Source organism: Coptis chinensis, chromosome 3 (genome assembly GCF_015680905.1).
Source record: "Coptis chinensis isolate HL-2020 chromosome 3, ASM1568090v1, whole genome shotgun sequence".
Taxonomy (NCBI): domain Eukaryota; kingdom Viridiplantae; phylum Streptophyta; class Magnoliopsida; order Ranunculales; family Ranunculaceae; genus Coptis; species Coptis chinensis.
This window is the reverse complement of record NC_141458.1, coordinates 87,881,037-87,893,864: the sequence shown is the minus strand read 5'-3', so window position 1 is coordinate 87,893,864 and position 12,828 is coordinate 87,881,037. Positions and strand designations below refer to the sequence as shown.

The following is a 12,828-nucleotide window of genomic DNA, read 5'->3' as shown; positions in this document are numbered from 1 at the left end:
GTGAGAAAGAGTATCCATCCACTATATTCGGAAAGCAAACTCGCCGGTTCAACTCCTCTTGGTTCACACTATTTCCTTGGCTAGAGTACTCACTCCATACGGATAGAGCTTATTGTTTTCCATGTTTTATATTTGAAACAAATCCGCCCGGCCGTCCCCGCATTCACTGTTGAAGGTTTTAAATGTTGGAAGAAGATTAATAATGGAAAGAAGTGTTCCTTTTTGCAACATGAAGGAGGTCCATGCTCACCTCATAGGTCGGCGATGATAGCTTGTGAAAATTTCATGAATCCTTCTCGACATATAGATAATGTGTTAAATACATTATCTAAAGAAGAGGTTGTTAAGAACCGTTTGCTAGTCAAAGCTATTCTTCAGTGTATTCAATTTCTTCCACTACAAGGGATTTCTTTTAGAGGCCATGACGAGTCCAAAAAGTCAAAAAATGGTGAAAATTTCAAGGGAGTGTTGGGATTTGCAGCGATGTTGAATGACAAGGTTGCAGAATTATTAAAAGATGCTCCGAGAAATGCCACATATACCTCACATTCAATTCAAAAGACACTTTTGCATATCTATGCCGATAAAGTGAGAGAGAGAATTCGTGAGGAAATTGGTGATGCAAAATTTTGTGTCCTTGTTGATGAAGCACAAGATAATTCAAACAAGGAGCAAATGGCGATTGTCCTGAGATTTGTTGATAGAGGTGGTTTTGTTAGAGAGTATTTTCTTGGTATTGTTGGTGTTAAAGACACTTGTGCTTTAACTTTGAAAGAAGCTATATGCAATATCCTTGCTCGCCATAATTTGCATATTATAAATATGAGAGGTCAAGGTTATGATGGTGCTGCTAGCAATATCGTGGGTCAATGGAATGGATTACGGGCATTGTTTCGAAGGAGTGTCCATATGCATATTATGTGCATTGCTTTGCACATCGCCTACAACTTGCTCTAGTTTCGCGGCTTCTAAAGATGTTTATGATGTTTGGTTGTTTTTTTTCCAAGTTGGCTTCTATTGTTAATCTTCATGTTTATTTCAAGCCGTAAAACGGGAGTTGGAAGATACTCGGAAAAATGAAATTGATATGCTGGTAGCTAGTGGTGAACTTGTTACTGGAAAAGGAGCTAATCAAGTTTCTACTTTGCAATGAGCAGGAGATACTAGATGGAGTTCTCATTTTGCTTCGGTTTGTAGCCTGAAAGAGATGTTTGATTCAATTTGTATAGTTCTTGAAAGCGTCATGAAGAACGGGTCAAGCAACTCTATGCGTGGAGAAGCTAAATGTGCTATTCTTGCAATGAAAAGTTTTGAGTTTGTCTTTCTTTTTCATTTATTGCATAAGACTATGGGAATTACTAATGTCTTGTGTAAAGCCCTGCAAGAAAAGTCCCAAGACATTTTAAATGCTATCAGCTTAGTCTCCAATACGAAAAGCACTTCTTCAAGAATTAAGAGGATCTTCTTGGGACGCTTTCCTTAGTGATGTGATTTTGTTTTGCAAAAAACATGACATTGATATGCCTGATATGGGTGCTCGACACATGGCGGGTACAGGTCGTTCTTGCCAGCAGAAAGATTACATTACAGTTGAGCACCACTACCGCGTCGAGTTATTTAATGCTGTAATAGATTACCAGTTGGTGGAATTAAATAACAGATTTCCAGAAGAAACAATAGAGCTTCTTTATCTTAGTTCTGCTTTGGATCCGAAAGATGCTTTTAAGTCCTTCAGCATTGATGACATTTGCAAACTCGCAGAAAAGTTTTATTGTGGAGACTTCACGAAACAAGAGATACATCATTTGAGAAGTCAACTGCAACATTACAAACTTGATGTGCTCAAGCATCCTCTTTTTCAGAAGTTGTCTACCATTTCCGAATTATGTCAAAGACTAGTTGAAACAAGAAAGATCAATATCTATTATTTGATTGATAGATTGATTCGTCTTGTCTTGACACTTCCTGTTTCCACGGCAACTACAGAACGAGCATTCTCAGCTATGAAATTGCTCAAAACACGACTTCGTAACAAGATGGGGGATGAATTTCTTGCAGATTGCATGACTATTTACATTGAACGGGATTTTGCTAAAGAAGTTTATTTGGATGCAATAATAGATGTATTTGATAAGAATCCACGCAGGTCAAAACTTCACTAGTGTGATGCTAATGTGCTATGTTATTCTTGCACATTTCTTTATTATATTTGTCTAGGTCTATAGTGAAAACACTATTTTGTCCATTTTGGGTAAGGTAATAAAAGCGATAATTCTTTTGTTTATCAATGCTAGCTTATTGGTTCCTAAAAAAATCTTTAAAGATTAACTCCATGGCAGCCCCCCCTTATCTAAAATCCTAGATCCGCCCCTGGGTGCAGGAATATTTCACAAATTTTTTTCCTGAGGATGAAGTACACCAATTCCTTTCATTTAGAGATTCTGAATTTGATGTGGAATCTTATTCACAGGATGTAAACGAGTTCCTACAGTCAATACCACTATTTGACCCTACTACCATCCTATCAAGCAACTTGGACGAGCATCAATCTGTTTTCTCTATGCAATATGACATTCCTCAAGAATCTTTAATACCCACTCCTCCCACCCCTGACTTAAAGCCTATTATTTCAGACTTAAAATACGTACATCTAGATCCAGATGGTAGTCACCCAATTATCATATCATCACAATTGACTACCGATCAGGAATCACATTTAATTAAGGTCATCCAAGAACACCGTTCTGCTATTGGATGGTCTCTTGATGACATTAAAGGCATTAACCCTAAAGTGTGAACCCATCGCATACATCTTGAAGAAAATGTCAAGATGTCACGTGAGCCGCAACGTCGTCTTAATCCCACCATGAAGGATGTGGTACGAGAAGAAATTTTAAGGTTACATGATGCCGGTATTATTTACCCTATCTCGGATAGTGTTTGGGTGAGTCCAGTATATGTTGTTTCCAAGAAGTCTGGCATTACAGTTGTGTGAAATGATAAAGATGAATGCATCTCCGCTCGTATTCCAGTGAGGTGACAAATATGCATTGACTATCGCAAACTTAATGCGGTCACTCGTAAAGATCATTTTCCACTTCCCTTCATTGATCAGATGCTTGAACGGTTAGCAGGTCATGCATATTACTGTTTTCTTGATGGTTATTCAGGATATTTTCAAATAATCATAGATCCTGCTGATCAAGAAAAAATAACGTTCACCTGTCCTTTTGGTACATTTGCATATAAAAGAATGCCTTTTGGCCTTTGCAATGCACCTGGTACATTCCAACGTTGTATGCTTCACATTTTCAGTGATATGGTTGAACGTTTTATGGAAGTGTTTATGGACGATTTCTCAATATATGGTAATTCTTTAGATAGCTATCTATCAAATCTTGAAAAGGTTTTAGTACGTTGTGAAGAGAAAAATCTCGTTCTTAATTGGGAAAAATATCATTTTATGGTTACAAAAGGAATAGTTCTAGGTCATATTGTTTCAAAGGATGGAATCGAAGTTGATAAAGCTAAGATTGAAAAAATTACTTCACTTCCTATACCAAAATCAGTTCGCGACGTACGTGCATTTTTAGGACATGCAGGGTTCTACAGGAGATTTATTCAAGATTTCTCAAAGGTTGCTCGACCTTTAACAAATCTCCTGCTTAAAGATGTTGTCTTTGACTTCACTTTCAATTGCAAACAAGCTTTTGAGACCCTAAAATCCGTCCTGACTACGGCTCCTATAATTCAACCACCTGATTGGTCTAAACCTTTTGAATTAATGTGTGACGCAAGTGATTACGCTATTGGAGCTGTCCTAGGGCAACGCCGAGAGAATAAACCAATTGTCATTTACTACGCTAGTAAAACTCTTAACGAAGCTCAAAGTAATTATACCACCACTGAAAAAGAATTTATCGCAGTTGTATATGCCCTGGATAAATTTTGTCCTTACCTAGCTAGTTCTTCCACAATAGTCTACACTAACCATGCGGCGCTTCGTTACCTATTAGCGAAAAAAAAATGCAAAACAAAGGTTGATTCGCTAAATCCTCCTCTTGCAAGAGTTTACTCTAGAAATTAGAGATAAAAAAGGTTTTGAGAATGTGGTTGCAGACCATTTATCACGACTCGTCAATGATGTCGATAATGATGCCGAACCCGTCTGTGATTCATTCCCAGATGAACACTTGTATTCCATTTTTTCATCTCCTTGGTACGCTGATATAGTGAACTACCTAGTTACCGAGGAAGTCCCTTCATCTTGGACTCGTACAGACCGAAAGAAGTTCTTATCCACATTAAAATTTTATTTATGAGATGATCCCTACCTTTTCAAGTATTGTTCTGACCAACTGATACGCCATTGCATTCCCAACTTGGAACACAATGACGTGTTATCCTTCTGCCATGAACAATCTTGTGGTGGTTATTTCAGTGGTAAGAAAACTACGGCCAAGGTTCTACAATGTGGATTTTATTGGCTAACACTATTTAAAGATACACATGAGCATTGCAAAGTATGCACCCACTGCTAGCAGCTAGGACGCATTACTCAACGCAATATGATGCCCTTTAACCCAATTTTAATTGTCGAAATTTTTGATGTGTGGGGCATCAACTTTATGGGTCCCTTTCCAAATTCTCATGGTTTTCTCTATATACTGGTAGCTGTTGACTACGGGTCAAAATGGATTGAGGCAATGGCATGTCGTGCTAATGATCACAAAACTATCGTTTTGTTCGTAAAGGAACATATTTTCTCTCGATTTGGTGTTCCCAAAGCTATCATTAGTAATGGGGGAAAACATTTTCGTAATAAATTTTTTGAATCATTAGTAAAGAAATATGGAGTCACTCACAAAGTGGCAACTCCGTATCATCCTCAGACCAGTGGCCAAGTAGAATTTCTAAATAGAGAGATTAAATCAATTTTAGAAAAGATAGTTAATCCATCTAGAAAAGATTGGTCTCTAAGATTATATGATGCCTTGTGGGCATATAGAACGGCTTTTAAGACACCTATAGGCATGTCCCCTTACCGCCTCGTTTTTGGTAAACCTTGTCATTTTCCGGTTGAACTTGAGCATCGTGCTCTATAGGCCATCAAAAGCCTCAATTATAATACCAATGCGCAAGCGGAGAAGTGAAAATTGCAATTAAATGAGCTTGAGGAGATTCGGAGTGATGCATATGATCTCTCAAAATCCTATAAAGCCAACATGAAAAGAGTGCATGACAAGCACATATTAAGAAAATATTTCAAAATTGGTCAAAAAGTTTTGTTGTACAACTCGAGATTACACATTTTTTTAGGAAAATTAAAAACTCGATGGTCTGGTCCTTTCACTGTTTCTGCTGTCACCCCTTATGGGGCTATATCTTTGAAAAATTTAAACGATGGCAGCGAATTTCAAGTAAATGACCAACGCCTTAAACATTATCATGAGTTACGCTTTCCCGATGTCGAAAAGACTCTTCTCAAATATCTAGTCTACAAAGACTAAAAGATTCGCTGGTGTACTTCCTTCCAGGTGTTTAAAACAGGAAAAGTACGCCATTATGGTAGTCGGGCCCTCTTCTATTTTCTTCTCTCAAATCTCCTAGAGTGTGTGGTTGCAAGCGCCAGAACCTAAGTCCACAAAAACTCTATTTCAGAACTGAGTATAAATGTCTTCTGATAATCGAGCAAACGTGTTTCTGGTAAACAATAGGTACCAAAAATTTCAAATCCTTCCTTCTCTTCCCTTTTCTATTCTCTTCTTCTTGAACTCCAACTCATCATTTGGTGTAAATCTCACCCATCTCGAATAGGTAATGGTCGTAGTACTTTTGCTCGAAAGCGTCGTGCACGAAGGATGGAGTGGTGTATGAATTGTCAAATACACTCCATCCTGCTGGTCTAAAATATAATTGACTTGCGCATGCAGTATCTTCTTCACCAATTGCAAACCTATTCATACAGCTCCATCCTCTCACTTCACTCAACCCATATACACTCTCAGAAAATTGATTCGAGCACTCTATGGCCGGAAATCGACTAATCACAGTCGAGAGAAACTTAAAAAATCTCTACGATGATTCCTGCATGTTTCATCCCTTTTTCGATGGTGAAATTGCGAATAGGGAGTGGGAGTATCTCTTACACAAAGTGCCGGCTCATTACTCCGAAGATTTGGTGTTAAAATTTTACAACAATGGTGGTTTTCGGGGAAATGAGTTTTGGATTACGGCGGATGGGATGGAACGTGAACTCACGTTGGAGTTATTGTCGATTATAACGGATATTCCGATAGTCCGACACTGCTGATATCGGAGTATCCAAATACAATGGAGCTGATGTTTGACATGCTTCTCGAGAGAGAATACAACGATGGCTCGAGATGCGTGTACCAACATTCCCTCCGACGGAACCAACTGGCAGTCACGCAATGGCTGGCCTACAACATCGTCGGTACATCAAAGACGTCTGATGTCAACAAGACGTTCTTGCATCTGTTGTGGATCCTTCAGGAGAAGAAGGAAACTTTCTGCATGGTCTATTTCCTTGGCCATGTCCTTACGACCGCTTCTGACAGGTCAGCTCCTCTTGTTGTACTTGTTACACAGATTATGATTAATTTAGGGTTCCAGTCCGCTAGGCCATTAATTTAAATAAGGACTTTCGAAAATTTTGCGATTTTCAAGACTTGTGTCATGGATCACTGGGAACCTAGTGCGAGAGATGATATTGAGCGTGATAATGTGCCTCCTCCTCCTCCTTCACCGCCTAACTGTTTTAATGAGGATACCATGCGCCGAATCAGCACTCCCATGGAAGCCTTGAGACTAATGAACAATGGTATGCGCAGCATGTTTCTTTGCCAGGAAGAGATGCGTACTTCCATGAGTGAATTTCAGCAGGAGATGCGTAAACGTCAGGGCCGTTTTCAGCGCATGATGTTGGCTAATCAGCAGCAATTTCAGGACCGAATAATTCAGTCCTTAGGCAACAGACAGGACCAGTCAGCTCACTCAGGAGTTCATAGTACTCGTTGTCGTCGGAACCCTATTTCTTCATCAGCTAACCCTGAGGACTCACAGTAGCATCTTGTTTCTCTTAGTCTAAAATGCCTCTGTCATTTATTTCCCTTATGCAGTGCATTTTAATTTTTCTAGTAATATAAAACAGTATATCATATGATTTCTCATAATTTTGTATCTCCAGATGGATTAAATGAGAAATTATTTATGTTATTAGATTATTGTCTTCCTAATATAAATAATTAGTTTGTTCCTTTATGCATTGGGCCTACTCTTTAGTCCCAACGGACTGATTTAAATAGTGACCCCTTCACTTTGATTCAATAGGCCCAATGGTCAGAAATCAAACGGTCAGATATCCAAAAAAATGGTCAGATTTTCGACTATAAAATCCACCATTTCTCATCCAACTTCACTCATTCCATTCTCTTAATCTCCATAACTTAATCTTCATATATTTTCATTTTCTTCAACGTAATGGATCCGATCGAGAAATTAAACAAGGAGCAACGTGATGGGGCATTCACAGTCGCACTGATAGCAATATTTATCGTTGTGATACTGTTAATCATGCATAACATCCTTCAGAATATTCAGTTCAGATTTATGTAACCTACATCTCTCTTTCCCTTTGTCGTTTTGTATATTACTATGGTGTGTTAAATAATTCTCAAAATATTTGTACGGGTTACGTATTAAATGGAGAAGTCCCCTATTTAATATTTGTGTGTATTAATCGTATTTTCACTTTATCATAAACATAATATATATATATATATATATATATATATATATATATATATATATATATATATATATATATATATATATGAGGATATAACCACAATCCCAGAGCCACATTATAACCACTTAATCCCATCTCACTTAAGATCGGATCCAGTTTTAACTCAAAAATAAGGGATGGCACTGTAGCTACAGTAATTTCGGAAACTTTTTTCACCGCAACCAAAACAGAAATTGAACAAAATTTAGATCGGAAACACCTTCTTCTCCACTGAAACACTCCTCTCTCCTCTCTCAAAATACACCACCACCACTCCAAACACCTTCAAAACTAACACTTTTTTTTTAATCTTGGTAGTGCTATTCTAGCACACGTTTTGCTGAAGGAACGATTGCAAAAAATAGGTATTCTTGGATGTGTGGCTTGCATTGTGGGCTCAATTGTGATTATAATTCATGCACCTCAAGAGCACACACCAAACTCCGTAGAAGAAATTTGGACTTTGGCAACTCAGCCTGGTATGGTGCTTACCTTCTTATAATTGTCAAAACATTGTTATTTTGCGGCATAGTACTAATTATTTTTAAATTGTCTATAGCATTCCTATTTTATGCAGTAGCTACTTTCCTCGTAGTATTAGCTCTTGTGCTGCACTCAACCACGCTATGGGCGACTAACATACTTGGTTTACTTGGGCATCTGTTCTTTAATGGGTTCGCTAACGGTAAATTGTCTTTCCTTAGCAAGCTTAGTATGAAACTTGAATAACATTATAGAGTCATATTGTCGTTAGGTCATTACACCTGTTATTATTTTTGATTTGTCAAACTTCCTTGTGTTTGCATGCAGGTTGTAAGCATAAAAGCCATTGGGATTGCCATAAAGCTGACACTGGAGGGAATAATTCAACTTGCTTATCCTCAAACATGGGTTTTTGTTGCAGTTGCAGTTGTACTTGTCATCACACAATTGAATTACCTAAACAAGGTTGGTTGCTTGTTATTGTTTAGAAGCGTTAATCCTTGTTATACTCTATTTAAAGTCAACTTATATGGAGAAAGGAGACAATTGCAACTCCTTTTGTTCTTTTTGTGGTATAATATGTGTAGTTTGTTGTGTATATTTCCTAATTCCTTAAATCAACTAACAACGTATCACCAAATGCATTTGAAGATTAAGCTTTAAATGACTTGTATGAGACTCAAGCCTCTTCAGAGATGGATACACATTACTACCTGAGTAGCCTGAGGTGTTTTGCGGTGTGTCTTTGCCCCTTATTAGACCTGTAGACTGTTGTCCCTTTGGTGTATATGGTGTGCATTTTCTCATCATTTCTGCTTTTTGGTTGGTAGTTTCAGTATCAAATTATATGTCTAAACCTTATAAGAGTTCGTATATGATCAGATTTATGAGATCGCTATTTTTTGTGACAGTTTTATTTTATATTTTAAACCAAAGGCGCGACGAGTTATCGGGGTAGCGCTATGACTCTAGCTATTGGTACGGTATTCCATAATACTCGACATAGATTCTGCCTATGGCACATTATGAAAAACTTCCTTGAAAAACTTCCACATTATTATTACACGAAGTCAAAATTCAAAAAAGAATTCAAAAAATGTATTCAAAAAATATTTATTCCTGATACTTTTGAAAAGAGGTGGGCAGAATTGATGTCTAGTTTTAAGTTGGAGGAGAATGAATGGTTTCAAGAGATGTACAAGATTTGACATAAAGGTATTTCAGAGTCGTGATATTGAGATTCCTGAGCACTTTAATCTTAAGAGATGGATGAAAGGTGCAAATAAGTATAGAGCTGAGTATGACTGTGGACTAATAAATGACCATAAGAACTCTGAGGTACTAAGAACTACTCAACTTCAATTGGTTGCTAATCAGTTGGTTTATGAAGCTGAGGAAACTGATGAGACTTACCAACTAATGATGCAAAGACTACAAGACTTGTCAGTGGAGCTCAAGAAAAAAAAGGAAATTGACACTGGTGTTTCTGTTGTCATGACAGACAAAATTGTCCAGAGAATCCAAATAGAAAGAAGGGCCCAAGTAAGTATGATGCTTTCTTAAGCTTATCCTATCTTATCGCAATTACCTTTCCAACTTGACATTTTCCATTATTTTTGCTTTACAGTAGTAGATGTCGAGTTAGATGACGAAGACGAGGACGAGGAGGAGAATGAAGATGAGGACGAGGACGAGGACGAGAACTTCACTTGGTGAGAATCAATAAAAGCTGATGTGTTGTTGTTCATAGATAATGCCAAACTAATGAAGCAATTTCTATTAAGTCCATTGGATTATATTGTTTATCTTCTGTGTGTTTTTTTTGGCTTTGTTTAACTTTTGGAACCTGTCAAAAAGTAGTTGTTTTTCTCTTGTCAGAAGGTAGTTGTTTATCTTCTGTCTGTTAAGTCCATTTGGAACCTGTCAAAAGGTAAATCAGTAAATATTTCTATATATGTGATAAAATGGCATTTGAAGGGATGCATCTTCTTGTTGATTTGTTGATTACTACCTGTCAGAAGGTAGTAAATCAGTAAACATTACTGTTTATCCTGTATAAAAATCCTTTTTTATTTGTTGATTGCAGACATGTAGTAGGCCTGTAAATGGCACTTGAAGGGATGTGTCTTCTTGTTGATTTGAAAACATATCTTCGATCTTTTCATGTTTTTGAGACTTGAGAGCAGTGTACTGAAGAGTATGCCAGAAATGCTGACAATTTTGTCATGCATCCTTCATATACAAGTTTGTGGAATTGGTAGACAACTAGACATGCCAATATATCCATTTCGTCTTATCTATTATCTATTTATTTTTTGTTATCTATAGGTTACTTACATACGCCTTTTCTCATTTTGGCATCAAATAATTGATTTTTAAGTGCTAGTGTTACAACTAACTATGTATGTTTGATAAACCAACATCATGTACGCTTACATACTTCCACACCTTAATAGAGTAGAGTGACAATTGGGGCGAGCATCGATATACAAATAATAATTGCAAGCATAAGTTCCAAAATCAAAGAGGATCAACTCACTTGACACTTCCAACCTCATTACATGTACTTATATATTTTATATAAAGAAATCAAGATTGAAGACGACGAAATGTTGAAGTAAAGAAACAATCGTCACCTGTAACCAGCAACAATATGAAATCAAGACTGCTATTACTATTAGTTCACAAAGCACTGTGCTAAAGTTTGGTCTGTTCAACAAATATCTGAAAATAGTACAAAGGCAATCTAGTTTCAGCTCCTTGCTAAGGATAAATACACAACTGTTTTACATTCATAAAACCAAAACAATTTCAACAATGGAAATACTTAAAAGCATAGCAACAATACAATGCAAAGAAATTCACATCACTCGCATAGTAACTCTTCTACAGTCTCGCATAGTAGTCTCCCTGAAGTCATCTTTCTTTTTTTTCTTATAGCATCACACACCAGTAGCACACTACAGCCAACAACCACACACCAATAGCCCAACCACCAGCACCATCACCTGCAACACACATCTGCACCAATAACACTACACACCACACATCAGTACTAGCAGCCCACACTTCACACACATCAGCATCACACACCAACAGCATAGTGCAACCTACATTTCACACAGCAGCAACATACACATAAGCACACCTGAACTCTCCCAGTTACACAGCAGTAGCCCACACACTAGCAGCCCACACCAATAGCACACACAACAACATCACACACCAGCAGCACACTACAGCCTACACTACACACACCAGCAGCCCAACCATCCATCTCCACACACCTAGAGCACACATTTGCATGTCAAACCTCTTCTACCCTCGTTGAGACCATTTAGCATAACTGGACCAAGAACCCCAGTGTTCCATGTCTCAAAATGAGGACCAACATTCTAAACTCAATCATAAACAACAAAAAATGTAGTATAGTCAGATTTTGATACATCTCTTACAACAATGCTCCATAGAATAAAAAAAAAACAATTCAATGGGATAAAGAACAAACCGAAAGGCCAACAACAATGCTTAAAAGAGAAATCGTGTTGATTCCAACTCTCAGCTTAACATTTCCATTCAATGTTAATTTTGGGTTCTCCAAACCTCCATATGCAGTTCCTGCGATTTAATCTCCATTTGCAAACATACATAGCCCATTACTTAACAGGGGCAACAATTACAAAAAGTACAAAAAACCAACCAAACTCATCCCCATTTGCAAAAAGTTACAACAAATCCCATCGATTTAATCAAACCAACAAAATTGAAATCAACGAATTTTTTGTGCGGATTCATATCGATTTAAGAGAGAGAAATTAAGAGAGGGAGAAAGAAGTGGGAGCTCGACAGTTACCTATGCGAGGCGTCTAATTTTGGAGAGAGCAAAGTCAACATTTTTTAATGAAGAAGGTGTTTAGAAATGGGGGCGATCTAATTTTGGGGAGAATGTGTTTAACTTTAGTATTTTGGTATTTTGGAGTGGCGGTGTATTTTTATTTTGGAGAGAGAGGAGTGTTTGAATGGAGAAGAAGGTGTTTCCAATCTAAATTTTGTTCAGTTTTATTTTGGTTGTAGTCAAACAAGTTTTCGAAATTACTGTAGATATAGTGTCATCCCTTATTTCTGAGTTAAAACTGGATCCGTCAGATCTTAAGTGAGTAGAGGGCTGGGATTGGCTGTGGTTATAATGTGGCTACGAAGGTTGTGGCTCTATCCCTATATCCCCCCCTATATATATATATATATATATATATATATATATATATATATATATATATATATATATATATATATATTATCAAATCTATAACAAAGAAGAAAAATCAATAACTCACGAAAATAATTCAATATAAACTCATTGTGTTCATGGAAGATCGCACACGTTATACAGTATACCTAAACAATTGTCACGCACACAGCTCGATAATTCTATCCAGCTTCCTTTATTGAGGTATGATCATAAATTCTGAAATTACGTGTAGGTCTAACTGCCCTGTGAAACCCTCCTCCATACTTTCTATCATTTTAATACCTCA

The 12,828-nt window shown here is 37.2% G+C and overlaps 2 protein-coding genes and 2 long non-coding RNA genes across 5 annotated transcripts; 3 read left to right on the top strand and 1 right to left on the bottom strand.

Moving 5' to 3' along the window:
- Window positions 1-264: 264 nt before the first annotated feature.
- LOC147511422 (uncharacterized) lies at window positions 265-957 on the top strand. The gene has a single exon (XM_086598454.1). It carries the CDS (start codon window positions 265-267, stop codon window positions 955-957), a length of 693 nt encoding a protein of 230 aa, XP_086454580.1.
- Window positions 958-1,544: 587 nt separating this feature from the next.
- Window positions 1,545-2,162, top strand: LOC147511421 (uncharacterized). Its single transcript, XM_086598453.1, has one exon. The coding sequence runs from the start codon at window positions 1,545-1,547 to the stop codon at window positions 2,160-2,162; it is 618 nt and encodes a 205-aa protein (XP_086454579.1).
- Window positions 2,163-7,941: 5,779 nt separating this feature from the next.
- LOC147511420 (uncharacterized) lies at window positions 7,942-10,256 on the top strand. Of its 2 annotated transcripts, XR_015216992.1 has the most exons (4): window positions 7,954-8,289; window positions 8,621-8,758; window positions 9,684-9,835; window positions 9,921-10,256. It is a non-coding gene; the product is annotated as an uncharacterized LOC147511420 (long non-coding RNA). The 2 variants fall into 2 exon arrangements; XR_015216991.1 differs by having other exon boundaries at window positions 7,942-8,289; window positions 8,621-9,835.
- A 693-nt stretch (window positions 10,257-10,949) lies between these two features.
- On the bottom strand, window positions 10,950-12,486 carry LOC147511419 (uncharacterized). Its single transcript, XR_015216990.1, has 2 exons — window positions 11,802-12,486; window positions 10,950-11,688 (listed from the first exon to the last, which is right to left on the bottom strand). It is a non-coding gene; the product is annotated as an uncharacterized LOC147511419 (long non-coding RNA).
- Between the last annotated feature and the right edge of the window lie 342 nt (window positions 12,487-12,828).